The sequence below is a fragment of the Aricia agestis genome, chromosome 8, assembly GCF_905147365.1.
Source record: "Aricia agestis chromosome 8, ilAriAges1.1, whole genome shotgun sequence".
In the NCBI taxonomy this organism is placed as follows: Eukaryota; Metazoa; Arthropoda; class Insecta; order Lepidoptera; family Lycaenidae; genus Aricia; species Aricia agestis.
Window position 1 is genome coordinate 12,224,046 of NC_056413.1, and position 23,974 is coordinate 12,248,019.

Genomic DNA, 23,974 nt, shown 5'->3' on the forward strand with positions numbered 1-23,974 from the left:
AGCATAAATTCTCCCAGTCATTTCGGTTATTTCGTTAAACGCTTTTTCTGCTACCTGTAAACATAAAACGTAATAATTATAATATTATATATTTCGCTGCATCAAAGTGTTAAAGTAGTTAAGCACATAAACTGTGACACGAGAATTTTATAAACATCTAAGCAGATTAAGATACATAATTACGCAAAGCACCTAAGTCAAAGTATCAATCATTGTAAGGCGCGATATATGATAGATTTTTTTGACAGTTCATTGTTTACGTAAACATAAGGTTTATGTAAAATAGTTTTTTATTATACCACATAATACTTACTCAGGCTACTTAAAATTGCATTAAACATTAACATTAACGAACAGAATTTATAAAACAAACGCATAGATACCTGCTACTATGGCGATTGAGCGATCAGAATCGGAAATGTGGACGCGAGAATTTCAGTGATATTTTCGCGTTTTACTATTTTTCTTCAATGAAAATCTTCGAAGCTTTTAGCACTCTGACACGTCTTTCACTTTAATTATTAATATTAATCAAAGTAACATGTAGTTTTCACATTGTAAAACTAAATTTAAGCAAATTGAAAAATCTTTGTTTTGTAAATTTTATGTCATAGAGTATTGATACAACAAAGGAACAAAAATATATATTTTTTTTTAATTTATTGGGAGCTAGAAACGAGTCCTTTGCTCCAAAAAATATACAATAATAATACAAAAAGGACAAAACAGTGTTGCCAGACGGCCAACTCGGTTTCTCCCCAAGTGTTCCCCGAAATCCCCCCAAAATTCGGGATTTCAAGAAAAATCCCCCCACAAATTATAAAAGAAAAATTTTGTTCATTATGAATGGGAATTTCACAAATGGATACGATGAATGTACACTATTTCTGTAATAGCGTCCAATCTTTATAGAATCAGCATCTTCGCGAGCTCCTTGATCATTTTTATGGTTCCGTAAGTCGTAACCAAAGGGTAAAAACGGGCCCATAGTACTTAGATTTCGCCGTCTGTTCCCAGATTTTTTCCTCCAACAATGCCCCCAAAAAATTTGTTCCCCCCAATTTTCCCCCCATCACCTAAAAAAACCCCCAAATTTGGGGGGATTCCCCCCAATCTGGCATCACTGGGACAAAAATATGTCAAAAGAGTGTTGCTACTGCTTTAAAAAAAGTTTCGCCTCCTAGACATTCCTGACGCACCATGAAATTAATATGTATTACGTAACAATCTTAACTAGATGGCGTAAGGATAGACACTTCTAGATTTTCTATTGGTTCCTCACCGATCTGAAATTATCTTCAGGTTGGCATCACTGACTACATATGGGTTGCGTTTCCAAAAAATACCAGTGTACTGTCAAGTGTGACATAAATCAAAATATCTTAAACCTAAGCGATCATTGGCCTAAGCGATTAGGCCTGTATACTGGTAATAGTTTAGGAACACGCTGACATAATAAAAACTTGTCAAACTGAAAACTGACTACCTACTGAAAAAAAAAGCGCGGGAATCTCCAAAAAGGGCGGTCGTGTTTTTTCTAGAAATTTTCAATTTTTCGAATTATTTATTGTAAATATCTTAGTTAGTTTTCTTTTTATATTTATTTAATTTATTTTAGTTTTTATTGTTTTCTGCGCATTTTGGTAAGTCTCTTGTATGTAGTATTTTGTAAATATGGATGTGGACCCGGGGGGGCCTGTTGGCCAATTTATAACTGTTCAGACAACAGAAATTAATGATTCTTCTATGGACACTGACTCTTCGATTAATAATAATTCATCTTCAAACCGCAAACGCCCTGCAACATCCAGACGAATTTGCCGAAAATGTAATAAGAAAATTAAGAAAAATCCTAATAAAACTAAAGCAGATATCAACTGCCTGTGTTTAAGTGATACAGAAAAGAAAGACAGCTTAAATAATATCCAAGAAACACAAGGAGTTGGTATTATAGAGAAACATCAGGGCTTGACTAATCCCCGTGTTAGTCGTTTATTGTACACAGACACTGACTCTACACCCTACGTAGTACATATTCAAAAGGAGATTTCAACTTCTAACGGAAATTGCTCTTTACATCTTTTTCTTAAAAATAATAATACAAAAAATGTGGAGAACGGCAGCCTTAAAAGGATTGGCACTGTTTGTGCTGATGCTTTAGCATCTGCTTTAATCGAATCAGCAGATGAAACTCTTCCTATTAAGAAAACACCTAAGCAATTCATACCATCACCTCCTTGGTGGGACTTTTGTTGGTGTGGTTTTTATTATTTTTTCCCAAATTGTGTTATTTGGGTTTTCGATGTTCAATACTGTTAAAAATTAAAATATTGGCCATTAAATATCCGTTATCGTGCAAAAGTGCCGGTAAGATGTTGTCAAAACCAAAATGTATAATTCCTGTGACATTTGGTGTGAATATCGGTAAATAGGGCCATTTCGCTTCGCGCTCCATCCACACATAGGCCGCGCGATCAGTTCGCCCGGAGCGGCGATGAAGAGTGCACGTTTCCTTCTTGTGGCAAATTAACATCTAACTTGACGAAATGGCGAACAATATGAGTATCGAGAAAACATTTAAATTTATTGGGCCCTATGGGTCTATACAGACGGACCGCATTTCAACTGCAATCCAACCGCAAATTGCAGTTGAAGTGCAGTTTGAATGCAGTTGACACGACTGCAATAGAACTGCAAACCGAACGCGCAGTCGGATTGCAGTTGACTGCAGTCGTGTGAATTTCATACCGACTGCATCCAAACTGCACTATCCCACCCACCCGCACGCTCCGCTCTCCCGCGCATGGAATCAGTAGCAGTGCAGTTTGGATGCAGTCGGTATGCGGTTCACACGACTGCACGCCAACTGCAACTGAACTGCAATCCGACTGCGCATTTGGTTTGCAGTTCTATTGCAGTCATGTCAACTGCATTCAAACTGCACTTGAACTGCAATTTGCGGTTGGATTGCAGTTGAAATGCGGTCCGTCTGTATAGACCCTATCAGAGTAAAAACTGCCTGTGGAACCAAAAATCATATCAAAAGTTGCAAAAAAAATAAGGTTATTGGACATTCTATTTTCCTCACGATGTTTTAGGGTTCCGTACCCAACGGGTAAAAACGGGACCCTATTACTAAGACTTCAACGTCTGTCTGCATTTCTGTCTGTCCGTCTGTCTGTCTGTCCGTCTGTCTGTCTCCAGGCTGTATCTCAAGAACCGCTATACTTAGCTAGATTTCTGAAATTTTCACAGATTATGTACCTATATCTGTTGTCGCTATAACAACAAAATATACTAAAAACAAAATAAATTAAATATTTAATAAATAATAAATACTTATATATTATTAATTATTAATCATGATAATTATAATAAGTAATAAGTAATAATTTTTATACTTATATAATAAATAATAAGTAATAAAAAATATATTTTAATATTATAAAATATGTAAAAGTGAGTTTATTTCTTTGTTTGTTACGTTTTCTCGCCTTTTACTTATTTATTTCGAGAATACCCTTTAAAAACTTTTTCTTGTCCACATTTACAAAGTAATTATAAGCTGTGAATAAATATACAGCTGCAGCTGTTAGCGACTCAACATCCATTTTAAATCCGTCCGCACATTGGCGCGATCCAAAGCATACTGAACGACCTTCCTATGTGTGGATTACTCACAAACGCCGTTGCAAGCGCACTGCCAACGCGTCTGCAGACGCGTTGGCCAACGCGTTCGCCTATGTCGAGAGCCGCCATAACCTTGTTGGATCAGCATTCAGCTGTCATCTGTCAATTTCGCCGGGTAAAGTTATGGGTAAAACGTAGTGATTATATTCTCTTTGGTTATGGGTAAAGTTAAATTTACCTTCACTGTAACTTTAACTTTACCCACGCCTCTGGTGCAAGTTGCAACCCAGTCTTAGCCAAAAGAAACAACCGTAGGAAATGAATATTTCAATTTAGTTTTGTTTCTCCGTCGGTGTACAACTAAAGCCATGAAAGGTTACGCTTTTATTAGGAACTATTCGGTAACCATACCGAGGAAGATTAACTATATTAATGACTTGGAAAAAAATGCTATTAAAATAACTCCATTCCAAAAACTTATGTTATCAGTTGGGTCAGCTGCCGTGTCCCTTTTTGATCCACATAGAGGCGACATGATAGCTTGTCTCGGGGAGGTTACTGGTGAACAGTCCCTTAGGTACATGAGAGAAAAGATGTTGCAATCGAATGAAGGAGCTGAGATTCTCAAAGATATGCCTAGAATCAACACTCAGACTGTATGCTTTAAAACTTTATCCCAATTACCAGAAAATACTCTTGGAAGGGTGTATGTGGATTTTATGAAAGAAAATAATATAACTGCAGATTCTAGGTTACCCGTTCGCTTTATAGAGGATCCTGATTTAGCTTATGTGATGCAAAGGTACAGAGAAGTACATGATTTGGTCCATGCTACTCTTTATATGAAGACTACAATGTTAGGTGAGGTAAGTTGTCATTAACTTTATCTTAAATATATTAGTGTCAGACCAAGTTTGGACCAAAATAATAATGCTCAGTTTATATGTTTATAGACAATTAGTAACATAGAATATCATTGAGACAAAATAACCTTGAATAGTAAAGATCTCAAAACATCTAAATAAATTATTAACTTGTATTCTAGAAGTTTTTTAATTTCTTGTTACCATCTATATTATGTCATAATATTATTCTTTATAGCAGAATCTTTCTTCTCTATAAAATCAGATAGAATATACATGAATGAACTTTTTCTTTCAGGTTACTGTAAAATGGGTGGAAGGTATTCAAACAACTCTACCCATGTGCATCGGAGGAGGAATTTGGGGTGCAGCAAGACTGAAACCAAAACATCGGCAACTATATGTGAATTATTATTTGCCTTGGGCTGTAACGACTGGAATGAATGCAAAGTTTTTACAAGGTACAGGGATATAAAATGTTAATGTACACTTATATTTAATCGTAATTAAAATGTTACAGAAAAGTTTATTTACAGGTGTGTACTTTGAAAAGAGATGGGAGCAAGACATAGATGACTTTCACAAAGAGATGAATATAGCAAAACTAGTTGTCAATAAGTAATCAGTATTGTTAAATGTAAATGTATGTAGTAGACCAGTGTTTCCCAACCTTTTTCTGCCACGGACCCCTAGGAAATCATGTACCTACAGATTTAGGGACCCCCCTAATAAAATAAACAGAAAAAAAAATCTGTATGGTCCAGAGACCACAGGTTGGGAAACACTGTAGTAGACCATAAAATGTGATCAGTTAAAAAGTTATTTGATTTATAATATAGACAAATATTTAAATTGTAAGGTGAGGTTTTGTAATATACAAAGACATGTTATTATACTGTTTTTATTATCAGATAATTAACATTTGTGATGATTTCCATGAAAGATACAGGAACTTTATATTAATATTAATGGTAAGTATTAGTATATTGTTATAACATCAGAGTTTTGAAAAATTAAAATGTATATTTACAAGCAAAAAATAAGACAATCATATAAATTTCAATAGCAAAATAATATATTCTTAGTAACATAATATTATGTTGCAAAACAATCATAACAGCATTTCAGAACTGCGTCCATTGGGATTATGAAGTGGTGTTATGCGGTTGTCCACTTCCACAATCCATTCATACCAAACTCTGCGAGCATTAACGCATCGCCAGAATGTTGCTTCAATAAAATCACCCTTCTTAACTCTTATAGGCGTCTGAAAATAAAGTTAGGAAAAATTAACATAATTATTTACTTCTTAATTCTAGATACTTAAATCAAAAATATAAATCTTTTTGGTAAAAGATGTCCTGATGCGAGTTTCTTACGCCGGTTCTTCTCGTAGGTCTAGTTCCCGAACCGGCAGTAGTCATCGTAGTCCCGACATTCAAAACTATAAAGGGGAAATGACCTCATTGTTAGCAGTTACTTATATTTTTACATTGAATTTTGGCACCTTAGATTTTTGCTTGAATACACTAATTTGTAGTATTTTTTGTAGTATCACCTCTCATAGTGCCAATAATTAGGTGTTTTAATTTAGCTTCAAGATAAATAATAATAATAATAATTATAAATATAATCAAAATAGCATACCTTAATTGGTATAAACACTGGGAACCAAGAAATCATCCCTGGGCTATGTGTGGATGGCACTATGCTAATTGTCTCATCTCCATATAACTGACAGTCGAAATACCCTCCAAAACCGTGCATCACATTATCTTGAGTCACTTCCCATTTAACAGTGGCAGACCTTCTGTTGTCTGTTAATGCCATGGCTCTGTGATTTGTCATTTCGTTACCCTCATGATCTATGACAGGTTTAGCAGGATGGTCAAATGTAAATACTTCCTGAAAACCAAAATACACAATGTTTCAAGTAAAAAATCTTTATTGTAATAAAAAGTAAAAAAAAAAACCGACCAAGTGCGAGTTGGACTCGCCCCTGAAGCTTATTGCTGCCCATGAAGAGCAGCAATAAGGTTTATTTTTATAAAATTAAGAGGTTTTTGATTTATTTTCATATTTCAGTTGATTTAATGAAAGTTAAATTAAGGTTTACCATTTATGACGTATAAAAAAAACTACTGGCTAGATCTCGTTCGAACCAATTTTCGTTGGTAGTTTTTATAGTAATGTACATCATATATATTTTTTTAGACTTATCATGCCCCTACTTTAGAAGTTAGAGGGGGGGGGGGGGGGGACGACACACATTTTTCCACTTTGGAAAAGTCTCTCTCGCAAACTATTCAGGTTATAAAAAAATGATAGTAGAAACCTTAATATGATTTTTGAAGACCTATCCATAGATACCCCACACGCATAGGTTAGATGAAAAAAAAATTTTATGTTTCAGTTGTATCTATGGGGACCCCTAAAATTTTCAATAATTTTTCCAATTTTGTATCAAAATCTTAAGAGGATTCCACACCGCCCTTTTTTCCATACAAACGTTGTCCCCTGTTTCCTCCCTGAATAAAGCTAGTTAAGTTATAATTTTTTTCCTGAATATCTACGGCCACTAATACAACGTCCCTATGTTTTCTTTTTTTTCATAATTTAATTATTAAATAAGATATGAACGTTCAAAAACCCCAAAAAAATGGTTAGATTTTCCGCTGTGTTCAAACGTCCAGAAAACAGATTTGGCTAGATTATACAAAAAAAGCAAAACATATAAACACAGCTTAAGCCTATCTTTAATCTTTAGTGAAAAAAGTACTTAAATCGGTTAAGTTTTGGAGAAGGAATCAGGGGACAACGAATTGTTGATTTTCTGCAGTTGTCTCTATAGCTTTCTGCGGTATAGGCTTGAGGTAAGGGAGACAGCTATAGATATTACACATACTTTTTTTTCCATTTCTCTAGCCCCTGGTGTATCCTCTGAAAGCGGTTCACAGAATACATCTATTTACCAAGTTTCAATAGTATAGCTCTTATAGTTTCGGAGAAAAGTGGCTGTGACATACGGACGGACGGACGGACAGACAGACAGACAGACATGACGAATCTATAAGGGTTCCGTTTTTGCCATTTGGCTACGGAACCCTAAAAATATATCAATTTATTATTCTTTCTATTGTTCTCGCGTCTTTCGCGATTTCTTGGAAATCTATTGTTCTCGCGTCCACATGTGGCCGCTTGGGAGTTGAAGCGTTGTAGTATTTAATGGATATATTTTTTACCTTTGTTTCTGCTATGTCATGTTTGTTTTGCATGTACACAACCCATAGGGTTTCGAGGTTTTTGTCTGCCTGTGAAGGATTGTTGGTTGCTGCCTTAGCCGCTGACCAAAGTCGAGGTGTAGATATGGGGGCTACGTAGGACTTGTACTGACAAGGTATTGAAATTCCAGTGCTTTTCAAAAGACTAGCTGCACCGTCTAGACATTCTGGTGATAGCTCATTATCACCCCAAGAGCCTGAAATATTAAACATATTGTGTGTCACAGTGTCAGACAAATATTATTTTAAAAAGTCCATTTTTGGTACCCTATGTGCCCCATGCAAGACATTTTATAAAAATAATTAACTACAAGTTTTAGATTGGTACACCAGTTTACAGCATTATTATTGTATACCAGAGGAAATTGATTCCTAGGCAGTTGACAGACCTACGTCATTTGGTCGCCTTAATACAATGATATTCTATGTTACTAACGTAACTAGATTGGAAGTTTACGGTAGCAACGCGTTGCCACTTCGAAGATGCCTGCAGGCATATCTCACATACATAATGACATAACGAATATATGACTTGACATTGTCTTTTGAACAAAAAAGTGGTTACGCATTTCTGAGAATCTTTTGTAAGACATTGCTACTCTAGTATTTTAGAAACTCATTGCCTTAATATGTCAATTCAATGTTAGCTGCGATCGGCCGGATGGGTTTGACTTAACATGACGAAATTACTTAGGTCCGCCATCTGCCTAGGAATCAACTTCTCTGATAGTACACATTAATTAAATGTATCACTGTTGTAACAAAACAAGCACTAACCTAGTAACTCAGAAACTATAATATCGGCTTTTGGTGACAAATTCAGGTATCTCATATCTCCAGGCACGACGGTGACATCTCGGTCTTTCCACACCTCCCTCACTTGGGCAGCCAATACCACCACAGCACACGGGTTCTTCTCAACTGCTATTACCTTTGAAAAAGATTTAAAGTCAAATTTATTATTTAAACTAGCTGTTGCCCGCGACTTCGTCCGCGTGGACTTCAGTTTATAGCGCGCGATGTCAACAAAATTGGTGTCAAAAGCTTTTATAAAAAAACCCTGGTACCCATTAAATCAATACAGCTGTGCAGTGTGCAAACAATAAGTACTTCATTTTTGTATGTTAAACTTTATATATTATGCCAAATTTTAAAGCTTATTTAGCCCCCCAATTACACAACTTTACCCATAAACTATTTATCATTGATAGGTTTAGCCCCAATTTCACCAACGTCTGTTAGTGTTAACAGCTTGTTAAAATATCTTCTCTTTCATTCATATGAAAAACGAAACAGCTAACGTGATACTAATTCGAGCATTAACTTTAACAGTCGTTGGTGAAATTTGGTATTAAGGTTACGTCACTGCCTGCACAGATAAAGTACTGAGTTATTTAATACCGTAGAATAGATATAACAATTGAAAAAAATCGAGAATTAAATGTAAGATGATACCACCTCTTATAGAAAGACTTTTGAGCAAGCGTCAGCGCGATGTAGAAGACGCACGGCGCCATCTATTATGAATTTTTTGAACAAATTTACGACCCTTACAACCCTTTTTTCCAGTAAAAAAGTAGCCTATGTCCTTTCTCAGGCTTTAGACTATCAGTATACAAAATTTCATTACAATCGGTTCGGTAGTTTTGGCGTTTGGCGTGAAAGCGAGACTGACAGACAGACAGACAGACAGAGATACTTTCGCATTCATAATATTAGTACAGATTATGTGCACACTGCACAGCTGTTTTTGGGTATTTTGATTAATTAAGAGGATTCCACACCGCCCTTTTTTCCATACAAACGTTGTCCCCTGTTTCCTCCCTGAATAATGCTAGTAGAGTTATATTTTTTTTCCTGAATATCTACGGCCACTAATACAATGTCCCTATGTTTCATTTTTTTTCATAATTTAATTATTAAATAAGATATGAACGTTCAAAAACCCAAAAAAATGGCCAGATTTTCCACTGTGTTCAAACGTCCAGAAAACAGATTTGGCTAGATTATACAAAAAAAGCAAAACATAGGAACACAGCTCAAGCCTTTTTTTAATCTTTAATGAAAAAAGTACTTAAATCGGTTAAGTTTTGGAGAAGGAATCAGGGGACAACGAATCGTTGATTTTCTGGATTTTCTGCAGTTGTCTCTATCGCGTTCTGCGGTATAGGCTTGAGGTAAGGGAGACAGCTATAGATATTACACGTACTTTTTTTTCATTTCTCTAGCCGCTGTTGTATCCTCTTAAGGGCCGCGCTACACCGGAATGGCAGCGGCGAGGCAAGCACTTTCAGCGCTGCCATTCCGGTGTAGCGCGCTGCGCGGCCCTAAGAGGGGTACCACTTACCAGGGTTTTAAAAAGTTTTTAAATTTGACACAAATTTTGTTGACACCGCGCGCTATAAACTAAAGTCCACGCGGACGAAGTCGCGGGCAACAGCTAGTTATGAATAAAAACAATAATATATAATAAAGTAAGTATGATTAGTTCTGTTATAATAATGAAGTAAAAAAATAAAGCGCCATCTGTTTTCATATATTAGAATTAAAATGTTGATTGCTGATTGCATTGATATATTTTCTGGATGGAATATAGGCCAACACAACACACTCGAACTCCTTAGAAATGCAGTAGGAGTTCTATAAGATAAGATAGATTGATTATTATTATAGCAAGTGATAACATTATTAAACATAATATTCTAACGTATTAAAAACTATAAACAAAAACATAACAACTAATAAGTATGATTAGTTCTATGTTACAACGAAGTAAAAAAATAAAGCGCCATCTGTTGAATCGTATTAGAACTAAAATGTTCATTGCATCGCGTCGATATATTTCTGGATTTTTTATAATATTACACATAAAATATATTTAAGATTTTTGAAATATTATTTTAATACACATCCAAGACCCAGGAACATTAAAAACTTTTTGTTCCGCCTGCGGGACTCGAACCCAGGACCCCCGGGATGAGCGCTGGTCACGCGCAATGCGAAGTAATTTTCATCGATATTTTCATGGAAATAAGATATTTTCGCACATCAAAATGTAGCCTATGTCCTTTCTCAGACTCTAGAATAACTGTGTACAAAATTTCATTGCAATCTATTCAGTAGTTTTGGCGTGAAAGCGAGACAGACAGGCAGACAGACAGACAGACAGACAGAGATACTTTCGCAGTATATTTCGCAGTATTTATAAGTCGCGGGCAACAGCTAGTTATGAATAAAAACAATAATATATAATAAAGTAGGTATGATTAGTTCTGTTATAATAATGAAGTAAAAAAATAAAGCGCCATCTGTTTTCATATATTAGAATTAAAATGTTGATTGCTGATTGCATTGATATATTTTCTGGATGGAATATAGGCCAACACAACACACTCGAACTCCTTAGAAATGCAGTAGGAGTTCTATAAGATAAGATAGATTGATTATTATTATAGCAAGTGATAATATTATTAAACATAATATTCTAACGTATTAAAAACTATAAACAAAAACATAATAACTAATAAGTATGATTAGTTCTATGTAACAAAAGTAAAAAAAGCGCCATCTGTTGAATCGTATTAGAACTAAAATGTTCATTGCATCGCGTCGATATATTTCTGGATTTTTTATAATATTATACATAAAATATATTTAAGATTTTTGAAATATTATTTTAATACACATCCAAGACCCAGGAACATTGAAAACTTTTTGTTCCGCCTGCGGGACTCGAACCCAGGACCCCCGGGATGAGCGCTGGCCACGCGCAATGCGAAGTAATTTTCATCGATATTTTCATGGAAATAAGATATTTTCCCACATCAAAATGTAGCCTATGTCCTTTCTCAGACTCTAGAATAACTGTGTACAAAATTTCATTGCAATCGGTTCAGTAGTTTTGGCGTGAAAGCGAGACAGACAGACAGACAGACAGACAGACAGACAGACAGACAGACAGAGATACTTTCGCATTTATAATATTAGTATAGATTATTTTATTTTTAGAAGTGCACAGTTTACCACAAACCCAAATTTCCTTTTTTCGAAATTTTCAATCACATTACTAATACTGTATGTAGCTTTATGTTTATGACACATAATATAATATGCTCATCATTATAAAATGTGTTGTGAATATACAGCATGACTGGTGAAACATGTTCAATACTCAAGGATGTGATATTTGGCTATTATATTAGTTGGAAAAAAATAACAAAAAAATTATATCAATTGATTACTGATGGCTTAAAGTTAAATAATTATTTACTCAACGCATGGACACCGCGCGCGGGAGTAGGGCGCGGCGCGCACGCCGCCGCATAGTAATTTACTAAGTGTCCATGTACCTAATTATAAAATATATTACATAATTATAATGAGAATCGAGTACCGAGTACTCTACTTAAGTATTGATCATGTCTCACCAGTCATGCTGTATTTAAAACATAATATTATGAATGACATGACGTAGAGTTGGCGCCAAAATTCGTTTATCGCTCGGAAACCGTACATTCTCCGGGATAAAAAGTATCCTATGTCCTTTCCCAGGACTTTTAAGTATCTTCTTCCCAAATTTAAACAAAATTGCTGTAGTGCGTGGTTTGTGTGTGAAGAGGTAACCAACAGGCCGACACGCTTTCGCATTTATAATATTAGTAAGTATGGATTTCTTTTACACACCTTCACCTTGCTGTTAGTTATATCAGCAGCATTAAGTGTTGCCCTGACCAAAGGGCCGCGGCCAGCCCCTAGCACCATCACTGTGACAGTACCATCTTCTGGGTCTTGCTTTGGTGTCACAGACTTGTCCACATTAGTGTTGATTATGGAGGAATCTTCAGATGAATTCTAAAGAAAAAAAATCCTCATAAAAAAAAGATCTAGTTGCAAATTTATTTTTTTACAAAACATATGACATCAATATTAGTAGTTTACTAATGTTAATTACTAATATACAATACTATATGCTAATTACTAATACTAATATACTTTTTTTTAAATGAAATAAGGGGGCAAACAAGCAAACAGGTCACCTGATGGAAAGCAACTTCCGTCGCCCATGGACACTCGCAGCATCAGAAGAGCTGCGGGTGCGTTGCCGGCCTTTGAGGAGAGGGAATAGGGTAATAGGGGAGGGTAGGGATGGGAAGGGAAGGGAATAGGGGAGGGTAGGGAAGAGAATTGGGCCTCCAGTAAACTCACTCACTCGGCGAAACACAGCGCAAGCGCTGTTTCACACTGGTTTTCTGTGAGAATGTGGTATTTCTCTGGTCGAGTCGGCCCATTCGTGCCGAAGCATGGCTCTCCCACGTATAAAACTTATAGTAAACAAATTATTCATTAATAAATATTAAAAATACTACAAAATAAAATACAATAATCATACTAGGTTCTGTTTTCCTTTTCAGATATTATAAACTACAAATATATAAACTACTAACCTCTGTATTATCAGATTTTCTTTTACTATGAAAATCTATCAGTGCTTTAGCTATTGCTTTCTTTTGTAAATCTACCAATGCCTTAGCAATAGCTTTTTGATACTGGTCATATTTTACTGGATCTTTCTCAAATACATTATATGTGTATGTATCTAAGTTGTCAGCTAGTGGTTGCAGTGGGGTTTGAAGATAGTCTTCCCAACTGTAAACATACAACTGTTTATTAATACAATAATAATATATTTATCTTCAATTTAAAAATTATGTAAAATATTCATTGACAACTTTATTGGCTAATTAGTGCTTTAGATACTAAAAACTGCAAGTCAAAACCATGCCCTTACAGTTCTCCTACTATTTTTAAAAATAAACAATTTCAATTTATTTTTAGTGCTTAGACTACCACCCATCCACCATCAGGTAGACAATAAACTCTTCAACTAATATCAGATTTTATTGTCTACCTGTATTTTTTTTTGTTTTTAGGGAACCCAAAAAAAGTTTAACAAAATTAAATACATCTTACCCTCTGGCATAACTGAGCATTGGATCATCCACAGCGTTTGGTCGTCTTTTATGCAGTCGGTACAAATACTGGAGGTAGTGCTCTACATTAGACCTTCTGGCACCACTGACGATTACCTGGGCATCATGTTCCACCATACTGATTACCAGCTGCTGGTGTGCCCTTGACAGCACTGGATATCTAAAAAAAATAAGTAAGCCATGATATGCATTGTTATTGTCAACTTGGAAATTATGTATCATAATTTTTTTATAAAAAGTTTTATACAAACAAAATCAAAGACAAGTTCAATATTAATAACTTACCCCTTTTTATTATTGTGAAATATAGAAGTTGGAACAATTATGGCTTTCACAGGTTCTCCCAGCCATCTTTTGATAATTTCCTGAGATGGCAGGTCTGCCGACAATTTAAGGACCACCCCAACTCTCTTCTCCCACCCGACACGCTCATGGAATTTAGACCACCAGAGCCAAGTCTCATTCCACGGTTCTTCATTTTCCTCATCATTTTCTGGTCCACTGTTTATCAAAGTTCTGTTGCAGAACATTGGGACACATGCCCATATTATTGTAGGATGGTAACTGAAAATTGAATTTGAAACTTGTTATATATTTTTTTTATGGACAGCCAACAGAAAATTATTTATGTAAGTAAATTATGTCTCTTTTCAGTTCACTGTACCTAGTCTCAAAATAATCACACATTATTCTAGCTAAATTATTAGTGTTTTTGGAATGTAAATTCAACATAACAGCAGGCAGGCCAAGGCCGCGGCAGTACGATAGCTCCTCGTTCATACAATCTTCATGGCGTTGACGAACCGCTGGCGACGGTGCATCCACATCCAAATAAGGCGACAGTTTCCCCACGATCCTGGTCGTCCAGTCTTGAGGTGATATGACCATGTCAGATCTTGTAAATCCCCCGACGACACTTCCATTAGGAAGCACCGACCGGCGAAAACGTGGGTGAACTATAGGCGCTACGATGAACGAATAATTGAAGTGTAATGCTTCTGTTAAGCATTGTTGTATATCTGGAGATGTCACATAATCCAGTCCACACGATATTTCTTGTTGCGACATTTTTATTTCATATAAACTAGGTATTAAATAAATTTTTAAACAATTTGACGCTGAACCGCACAAAAGCGAAATTTCTTCTTCTTCTTTTTTTTTTTTCTCCATATAATGGCACTTCGGCTATAACCATGGCCAGTGTCGAGTATAATATTATGGCGGGAAAACAATATTCTTTAATACAATTTTTTATATATCGTCAGGTCAGTCAGGTCCAAAGTCTAGTCAAAGTCTAAGTATAAAGTCAATACAGTCAAGAAGTCAAGTCGGTCGATTCAGTAAAGTGGTAGGATGCTTTACTGAAACTTTTGATGGAGTTTTGGAGGGAATACAAAAGAGCATGTTTCTGGTCACTACATCACTTTCCCACACTTGTGCACGATAACGAATATTTAATGGTTAATATCCTACCAATATTACACATTAAAAACCCAGATAACACAATTTTAGGAAAATAATATAAAGACACTACATCACTCTTTCACATTCTCCCAAAAACTCTCTCTCTTCTTCTTTTGGCGTAAGCGTCCCCATTAAATTAATAAATAAATAATATGACAATTGACGTGACAGTGACATTTATTTTTCTCATAATGAGTCTATGGTATTTTTTTTGTCTATGGATGTTTTATTTTTTGGATCTTTTTTCAAGGATCCACAAATTACGTGAGGTATTTTTTTGAATTTTTGGATCCCCCCTCCCCCCTTGGTGAGATTTCGTGAGACTTTTTTCAACCATAAATACATTCTTAAATCTTAAGCATACGTACAATCTGGATGAAATAGACCAAAATAGTATTATTTTGTTGAGAAAAAAATTACGTGAGATTTGCCGAGACCCAAATTTTGATTGTAACTCATGTATTGTCTGTCAAGAAAGTGAAGAAATTAAGAAATGGCGATATCGTAGTGTCATCCCTTTCAAATAAAAAAAAAACAATTGTCAATGGTCAAATATCTATTGTCATTTGTTTTGTTTAAAATTTGACCGATATATCGATATTTTTTTCGCGATATATCGAGACCGATATTGATATTATTTCAAATATCGATGTATCGATATATCGATATTTTCTTTCAATTTCGACATCCCTATAATACGACACTTTGGCAGTTTATCTCGGAGATCCGGAACATAAAATGGCGGACCGGCCACGGCCGCGGCATTTTGATTTGGTAGAGACCATTATGCCGCGTCCACTTATAAAAGTCAATGTTTGTTTCATTGAGGTAAAGCCTGTCAAGAAAGTGAAGAAAGTAAAAAGTGGCAACATCTCAGAACAACTTCTAAAATCTGTGGGCAACATCGTAGTGTCGTCCCTTTCAAATCAATCTAAGGAAAAAGGAATGACACTACGATGTTGCCACTTTTTAATTTCTTCACTTTCTTGACAGACTATATACTATAATACTTTATCTATGGTTTGTTTCATCTTTATCTATGGTTTGTGGGCAACGCTCCCTTTGGGGGATAATAAATTATCATATATCACCATTGAGGTACTATAGACTGGATAGAGCCTTATATCAGTGTGTAATACCGTAGAATAGATATAACAATCGAAGAAAATCGAAACTTAAATGTAAGATGATACCACGTCTTATAGATTATAGAAAGACTTTTGAGCAAGAGTCAGCACGATGTAGAAGACACACGGCGCCATCTATTATGAATTGTTGGAACTAACTTAGTTTGAACAAATTTACGCATTTTCACCCCCTTACAACCCTTTTTTCCAGTAAAAAAGTAGCCTATGTCCTTTCTCAGGCTTTAGACTATCTGTATACAAAATTTCATTACAATCGGTTCGGAAGTTTTGGCGTTTGGCGTGAAAGCGAGACTGACAGACAGACAGACAGACAGAGATACTTTTGGCGTTTGGCGTGAAAGCGAGACTGACAGACAGACAGACAGACAAAGATACGTTCGCATTTATAATATTTTTGGGTATTTTGATTAATTAAGGGCCGCGCTACACCGTAATGGCAGCGGCGAGGCGAGCACTTTCAGCGCTGCCATTCCGGTGTAGCGCGGCCCTAAGAGGGGTACCAGTTACCAGGGTTTTAAAAAGTTTTTAAATTTGACACAAATTTTGTTGACACCGCGCGCTATAAACTAAAGTCCACACAGACGAAGTCGCGAGCAACAGCTAGTATTATTATAAATGCGAAAGTGTGTCCGTCTGTCTGTTACCTCTTCACGCTTAAACCGAACCGATTTTTTGTGAAATTTGGCATGTAGATACTTTGAGTCCCGGGAAAGGATAGGATATTATCCCGGAAAAATGTACGGTTCCCACGCAATAAACGAATTTTTGCGCAACGAGTCTAGCTAAAGCGGTAATATATTGGCGGTATAGGCGGCGGTTTCCGATAGTATAGGTAAAAAATAAAAGCCAGGATTTATTTGGCTAGCACCGACTCAAAAGAAATCCAGAGCTTCATTAATATTACTTTTCTTACTTTATACTTTTCATGCCATTTGGTGCATCTCCAAATTCCAATAATTCAAATTCATGTTTACCCTAAAGATTAAGATTGTTGTTTTTACTTTCCCGTAGAAGGAATAGCAGGAATAGCAACTACCTACTCATTATTGCACCCTGTCACCTTTCACACGACAATAATTCACCGTTTTTCATAAAAATATAATAAACTTTATTACGAAAAAGGACTTTTAAGTGTTGCAAATCGAAACACGAAAAACAAACAAACAACCAAAGCAAATCGCCATCTTATATTTAGTATTACCAGTACCAAAATATCTTATTACCACAGATACTGTTGCTCAGTTTTGAAGTATACTTTCGAGTACAATCACCTAATATATTAATTATTAAAACTGTACAACGTGTGTACAACTTCGTTTAAACACGTTTCCAAGTTTACGAAACGTTCGTATTGGCAAATTATTAAAAAGAAAAGTATTTCATTTTCTAACATTTTTATCAAAAGAAATGATTATGTGAGCTGGCAAGAAGTCAGACAAGGACACACTACAAGCGGGAACGCTCTCGCTCGGACCGTTTTTTGCATGCTACCGCTTAGAGGGAAATACCTACCGTATTGTTAAAGAAATAGAACTCATTTTAGGAAAACATCGTTTTTGGGTGCGCTGTCTAGTTATAAGTATCATGTCTCTGTAAAATGGTCACATTTAGCAATTCCTCTCAATCAATTCAGCAAATGAATTGTCAAAACTGTCAAACTGACAAATGTCAAATCAGTACAAAAATACAGAAATGAATTATTGCAAGCAGAGTTGCATTTTGCGATTTTAGAAAAATGAATCATGTTATGATTCATATTGGATTCATATCATGATTCTTCAAAGCGACCATTTTAGCCCCGCAGTTGTCATCAAAGTCAAACTTCAAAGATAGTTGTCAAATGTCAATTCAATTGTCATTTATGATTTAATGTCAAAATCACACATGAATTTATGTTAACAAAATACCGTACATAACCTAAAAATTTATTATTTCCATTCATTAATATCGTTTCTTTTATAGTAAACGGATAAAATGGGAGTACCAAAGAAACCTGTGAAAATAAAACACGTAAAAAACGAAATTATTAAAGAAATGAACTTTTTAAAGAACATCTTCTCTGTGGCTTTTATACCCCTGCACAAAAAAGGTAATAAACTAACTATAATTTTGTAAACTAGAAGACAAAGTGTAGGTACATATTAATAAAATAGAACTCGCAATTGTCATTGAAAGTAGTCATCTTATTTTAATATGTATGATGTTCTTATTTTCAGATGATTCTGAACTAATGGATTTTGAAATGGAAAAGTCAGCGACCAATAAAGAACCTGAGAAGTACACGAGAGCAAATACAATAGCCGAACTAGAAGCAAAGTTGCAAAAAGTGAAATCACAACACAAGTTTCAAATAAAGGGAAAACTAGCTAAGAAAAGTTTAAATAGTAAACTCAGCAAGAAGTTAAAGAAAACTGAAAGAAACAAAATGAACAAGAAGCCCAAACCTATTGTGGATTCTGAAACGGACTTAAAAGAAACAAAGGAAGAAAAACCTAAAGTAAATCAACAACCAAAGCCAGTTTTTAACACAGATGGCAAATTAGTGTTCTCAAAATTCGATTTCGCTAAACTTGGAGGAAAAGGTGAATATTTGGTATTTTGTTACAGCATTAAATAAAATCGGCCAAGTGCGAGTTGGACTCGCCCATGAAGGGGAACCCTTCATGTGCGAGTCAAGGCAGCAGCAATTAGGTTTATTTTTATGAAAAGGTTTTTGATTTATTTTTATGTTTCAGTTGATTTAATGAAAGTTAAATTAAGGTTGTAATATCGGCTGTGACATACGGACAGACAGACAGACAGATATGCCAAATCTATAAGGGTTCAGTTTTTTGCCATTTGGTAACAGAACCTTCAAAATAGGTCCTTTCTGTAATTTTTGTTTACTTATTTGCAGACACTAACTTGTTTACACTTCTTAATTTACAGAAAAGACACCAAAATCTCAAAAAGACCCGAGAAAACTACTAGATCAGTTGAAGAATCAAGAGCAAAAAATACAACAATTATCTGAAACTGATGGAGAAAAAGCTAAAGAAATAAAAGAGAAACTTGCTTGGAAAACTATTCTTCAGAAAGCTGAAGGAGAGAAAGTTAAAGATGATCCAACTCTTCTCAAAAAATCAATAAAGAAAATGGTATGTATGTCATTGATTCCTATTTACAAAAAAAAAATACTATCATTTTTAGGTTTCCTTTCACTTTAAAGAGTCCAAACCTCCAAATTGGTACAGCAGATTTACCATAAAGAAATCAGGACAAACAGACAGCTGATATAGTTTCATTTTATTAAAAATAGTGGTATAGAGCTTTTATTCCTTTGTTGTACAGAATATAAGTTCTAACAAAATATTGTTTTTGTTTTCCAGGAGCAAAAGAAGAAAGTTAGTAAAAAGAAATGGGAAAATAGAATTGAGGGTGTGGAGAAGAAGAAACAAGACAGACAGACAAAGAGAAAAGACAATATTTCCAAGAAGAAGAAAGAAAAGAAAGCGAAGGTTGTCAAAGCTGCACAAAAGAGGGGCAGAGTTGTTATATGACATAATAATATTTAATAATTTTAATCTCTTGTTTTATTAAGGGCTTTCAAAATATGGTTGTTATTTTTTAAAACTTGAAATATTATGCTTAAAACTTGAAATATTATGAGTGCCTTGAAAGTTTAATCAACTTCTTTCAACAAGGTAATGATAACATGTTAGCGTTAATTCTGAAAGGCCTATGTCCAGCAGTGGACGAATATAGGCTGATATTTTGAACAATTGAACATATTGTTAGTACTTAGTAGTAACAATTACAGGTTATTATTCCATTTTTCAAAGTTTTACTATCTCTCATAACCAGATTTATGATTATAAACTTTTTAAATTGTTTGTAAACTGAGTTATGACGTAAAGGGACAAAAGGGATTTTGAAATAAATAAATTTATAAACGGAAAATAATTTCCTTTAATCGACACAATTTAATTGTATATTTTGTATTACAATACCTAGAACATGCTAGTGTGCCTATGTAGTTAATAAATAAATATAAAAATTATTGAGGTGGGTGGTTATGTACTTTCAATTGATAAACACAATAAAACGTACAACAAACACTATTGTTGGAGACGCAAAAGTGGAAATGTTTTTATCAATGATTATGTGAGAGTTATGTTATAGTGACATTACAATTATTGTTTCATACGTTTTTAGTAGTGTCCGACCGAAGGTCTATTTTTGGCCGAAGCCGAAGCCGATTAATCGGCAATCGCCACAACCTTCGGCCGTAGCCGAAGGTTTATAATCTTAATCTCGACTCTCAGTAATTAATTTTGTTTAAAATTGTCTATAAGCTACAATGAATATTAAAATTAGGTATTTCAAAACTTCAATATTGAAGGTTTACCTCTATATTGACTGTTTCATATAGAAGTTGATTTAGAGATAGTAATAAAAGCTTGTGATTTTGTGATTTATTTATTAATTATTTGTAGTCTGGTTAAGGAATGACTCAAAGGAGGGTATTGAGTGCGTGAGCGGGAACCTAAGCGATTTCTACTGGAACTTATTCAGGGTGCTTAGAGACAAAACACACTAAAAGTTCTGACGTCTAGAAGGTGAGCCGGAGGGAAGGGAGGGTGACAAACGTCTCAATTTTTAGTTTTTGGCTAATACCTTAAAAACGATACGTTGTGGCAATAAAGTTCTATAACGAAATAAAAGCTTATTCAATTCTCTATAACTATTTGATTCTATATAGTTTTTCCAAATTCTCATCCGTTTTTTTGACTACACGCTCTGGAAGTTTCAGAATTGCTCTCAGGCATCTACATTAGCCGCTGCTACAATCCCTGGTGCAGTGATAAAATATATTATTGTTTTAGTGAAGCCTCAGACGCTGGCAAGTCGCCTATTGTCCTTGACGTCAAGAAATTACCTACATTTTTTCACCCCCACTCTTGAGGGGTCAGCTCATTCCCGAATGTTTTTTATACATTTAACCAAGCAGGCTAACAATTAGTGTATGTTCCAACTGATGGAAGCTGGTTACCGTAATGCCTTGCATCGTCTGCAACACCAGGGGTGCTACTGGTGCGTTGCCGCGTCAAGGGGTGTAATGAGGGGATGGGGGGATGTGCTTACAGCCTTCTCACTTACTGAACGCTGCATAGAAGCGGTACAGCTACTATTCAATTAGAATTAGAAAGGAATATTTAAAAATAAAACACTTTTGTATTTTCACTTTTCCTGAGCGTGTAATAAATGTAGTTTTCCCGAGTGTGTGTAGAAAACGGATGAGAATTCGTATAAAGTGTGTAGAATCAAAATTATAGAGAATTTAATAATTTTTTTTTCATTGTAGAATATTTTTGCTACGCATCAAATTTTATTTATTAGCCAAAAACCAAAAATTTAGACTTTTGTCACTCTCCCTTCACTCCTGCTCACCTCCTAGACTTAAGGACTTTTAGTATGTTTTATTCCTAAGCACCTTGAATAAGTTCCAGCAGAAATCTCTTAGGTTCCTGCTCAGGCGCTCACGCATTCTACAACTACTTTATTGGCTGTACTATTGTAAAAAATAATAATTTCTTTATTATTTCACAAATAACAATAATTAGACCAATAAATCTTCGTTTAAGTCGACTAGACCGAAACTAGACTAAAAAATAAAATAAACAAACACTAACTTCTTAATAAAAAATTAAATAATTTATTAAGAAGTTAGTGTTTGTTTATTGTATTTTACAGTAACTCCCGTCTCCCAGTCGCCTCCGCATACACGACCGGTCCGTCGCTCTCTCACGACTCACTCAGTCTTTCGTTCAATTTCGACGGTTGCTCGGACCTTCGGCAAAGCTTCGGCTTCGGCCGGGTTTTAGGCCGAAGCCGAAGGTTTCGCCGAAAGTGTTTTTTTGGCCGAAGACTTCGGCCGCCGAAGCCGAAGCTTCGGTCGAACACTAGTTTTTAGTTTTTACCAATGTAAGGGGCATATTAGACTATCATTTATCTTGGATCATTTATATTATTATGATAATATTATATCTGATCCATTTCATGGACGTTTAGGATAACTTTGTATATCTGATGATATACAAAGTTATCCTAAACGACCGCTAGGGGGACATCTGAAGTAGCATGCAAATGGAAATAAGATCCCGTTTTTACCCTTTGGGCACGGAACCCTGAAAAGTCTGCAGAAAAGATGAAAATATAACGTAGCTGCAGTAGAAGTAGTAGTTCTATTCTAGAAAAAAACGAGCAGGCGGAAAGTTGTGTTTATCAATCGATTCCATGATATCGTGTGTAGGTAACGGTAGTTATTATTAAACAAAATACTATCCCCTTATCCATTAAAAATATAAACTGTTTAGCTAATTTTAATATTAATGCTATGTTTGTCTAACACTAGATCGTCGAGTGTTTGACAAAGAGTATGATAAAGCTTAGAAAAATCAACTGCTTGTAAAAAATTCCAACATAAAATCCACAAATAATGTGAAGTGGGCATGGAAGATGGAATCCTTAACATTCTATGGCCCTAAAAACAGAAAAGATTTTATTTAAAAGAAGAGTCCAGTAGGAAGACTCCATTTTGAAATGAAAACCAGTCTCCACAAGTCCACACACAGACTCTAAGAAATCAGTTAAACCTAGGAAAGGATGATAAGATGCGTGGCGCCAGACTACCTTATTTATCCTCTCTGTCACATGAAATATTACTTATCATTGCTATGAACGCGCGTTGATAAAAACTTTACTTTTGTAAGATTTTCTTGGCATGTAGCGACATCTAGCGGGTGAAAGCCTAAGGTTAGTAGTATGATATCTGTAATCTGCAGTTGCGTTTATGAAAATCACCGACTTCTTAGAAGCTGTAAATTCTAATTTCTAATTCTAAGTACTAACGTTGTAGAAATATTAGATTGATAAGTTTTACATTTTTTATGTGTTTAAACTTATTTGTATTTCTTATCTGGTCAAACAATCTGGTCTATATCGACTATACAATGTGTCCTGGTGCCCACACTGGTGCCAATTTGTCGATAAAATATGTCGTAGATCATGAGATTAAAGGATCGGACACCGGTGTCGGGACACATTGTGTAGGTATAGGTAAGTCTGATCTCACATACGCTTATGCATCATTGTTTTATAGTCGCCATTTATAAGATACAAAAATATGGATAAAGGTGTAAGCAGATATAGGACTATATTTTAAGAGTCTACTCAACACTCAACACTGAAGTATAAAATATTTTAAGTCCAAAAAATCTAATTTTCATTAGTCCATTTGCCTCTCAGCAACAGCAATCTGTATGAACTTTTTACTGTTTTACAGTTAGGCATCTTATTATACACTAAAAATAATAGAATAACTATGTTCTATAACTAATAAAAACTAAAATAATATGAACACTTCTTTTTTCTTATCAATAAGTAATAATAATATTTTTTATACATGATAATAGTTTAAAACAAAACACCATCCACTATTTTCCCGAATGAAATTTATATTGTGGTTTTGTACTACTGTACTATGCTATATGACCTGTTACATTATATTCATGAAAAGTGTAAAGTTTTTGTAAGTCCAATATAATTTTCTTGATACA

The 23,974-nt window shown here is 35.0% G+C and overlaps 3 protein-coding genes across 4 annotated transcripts; 2 read left to right on the top strand and 1 right to left on the bottom strand.

Moving 5' to 3' along the window:
- Positions 1-3,893: 3,893 nt before the first annotated feature.
- LOC121729355 (ubiquinone biosynthesis protein COQ4 homolog, mitochondrial) lies at positions 3,894-5,383 on the top strand. 2 transcript variants are annotated; one of them, XM_042117834.1, is made up of 4 exons: positions 3,894-4,496; positions 4,792-4,954; positions 5,030-5,136; positions 5,284-5,383. In XM_042117834.1, exons 1-3 carry the CDS (start codon positions 3,999-4,001, stop codon positions 5,113-5,115), a joined length of 747 nt encoding a protein of 248 aa, XP_041973768.1. In that variant the 5' UTR covers positions 3,894-3,998; the 3' UTR covers positions 5,116-5,136; positions 5,284-5,383. The 2 variants fall into 2 exon arrangements, with proteins under 2 accessions (XP_041973768.1, XP_041973767.1); XM_042117833.1 differs by having other exon boundaries at positions 5,030-5,383.
- A 164-nt stretch (positions 5,384-5,547) lies between these two features.
- On the bottom strand, positions 5,548-14,879 carry LOC121729658 (protein arginine N-methyltransferase 5). The gene is made up of 9 exons (XM_042118238.1): positions 14,429-14,879; positions 14,050-14,328; positions 13,745-13,924; positions 13,219-13,420; positions 12,458-12,625; positions 8,552-8,705; positions 7,736-7,971; positions 6,141-6,398; positions 5,548-5,760 (listed from the first exon to the last, which is right to left on the bottom strand). The coding sequence occupies exons 1-9, from the start codon at positions 14,830-14,832 to the stop codon at positions 5,605-5,607; spliced, it is 2,037 nt and encodes a 678-aa protein (XP_041974172.1). The 5' UTR covers positions 14,833-14,879; the 3' UTR covers positions 5,548-5,604.
- Positions 14,880-18,275: 3,396 nt separating this feature from the next.
- LOC121729644 (surfeit locus protein 6 homolog) lies at positions 18,276-19,937 on the top strand. Its single transcript, XM_042118218.1, has 4 exons — positions 18,276-18,465; positions 18,593-18,958; positions 19,305-19,513; positions 19,745-19,937. Exons 1-4 carry the CDS (start codon positions 18,351-18,353, stop codon positions 19,913-19,915), a joined length of 861 nt encoding a protein of 286 aa, XP_041974152.1. The 5' UTR covers positions 18,276-18,350; the 3' UTR covers positions 19,916-19,937.
- Positions 19,938-23,974: the final 4,037 nt, after the last annotated feature.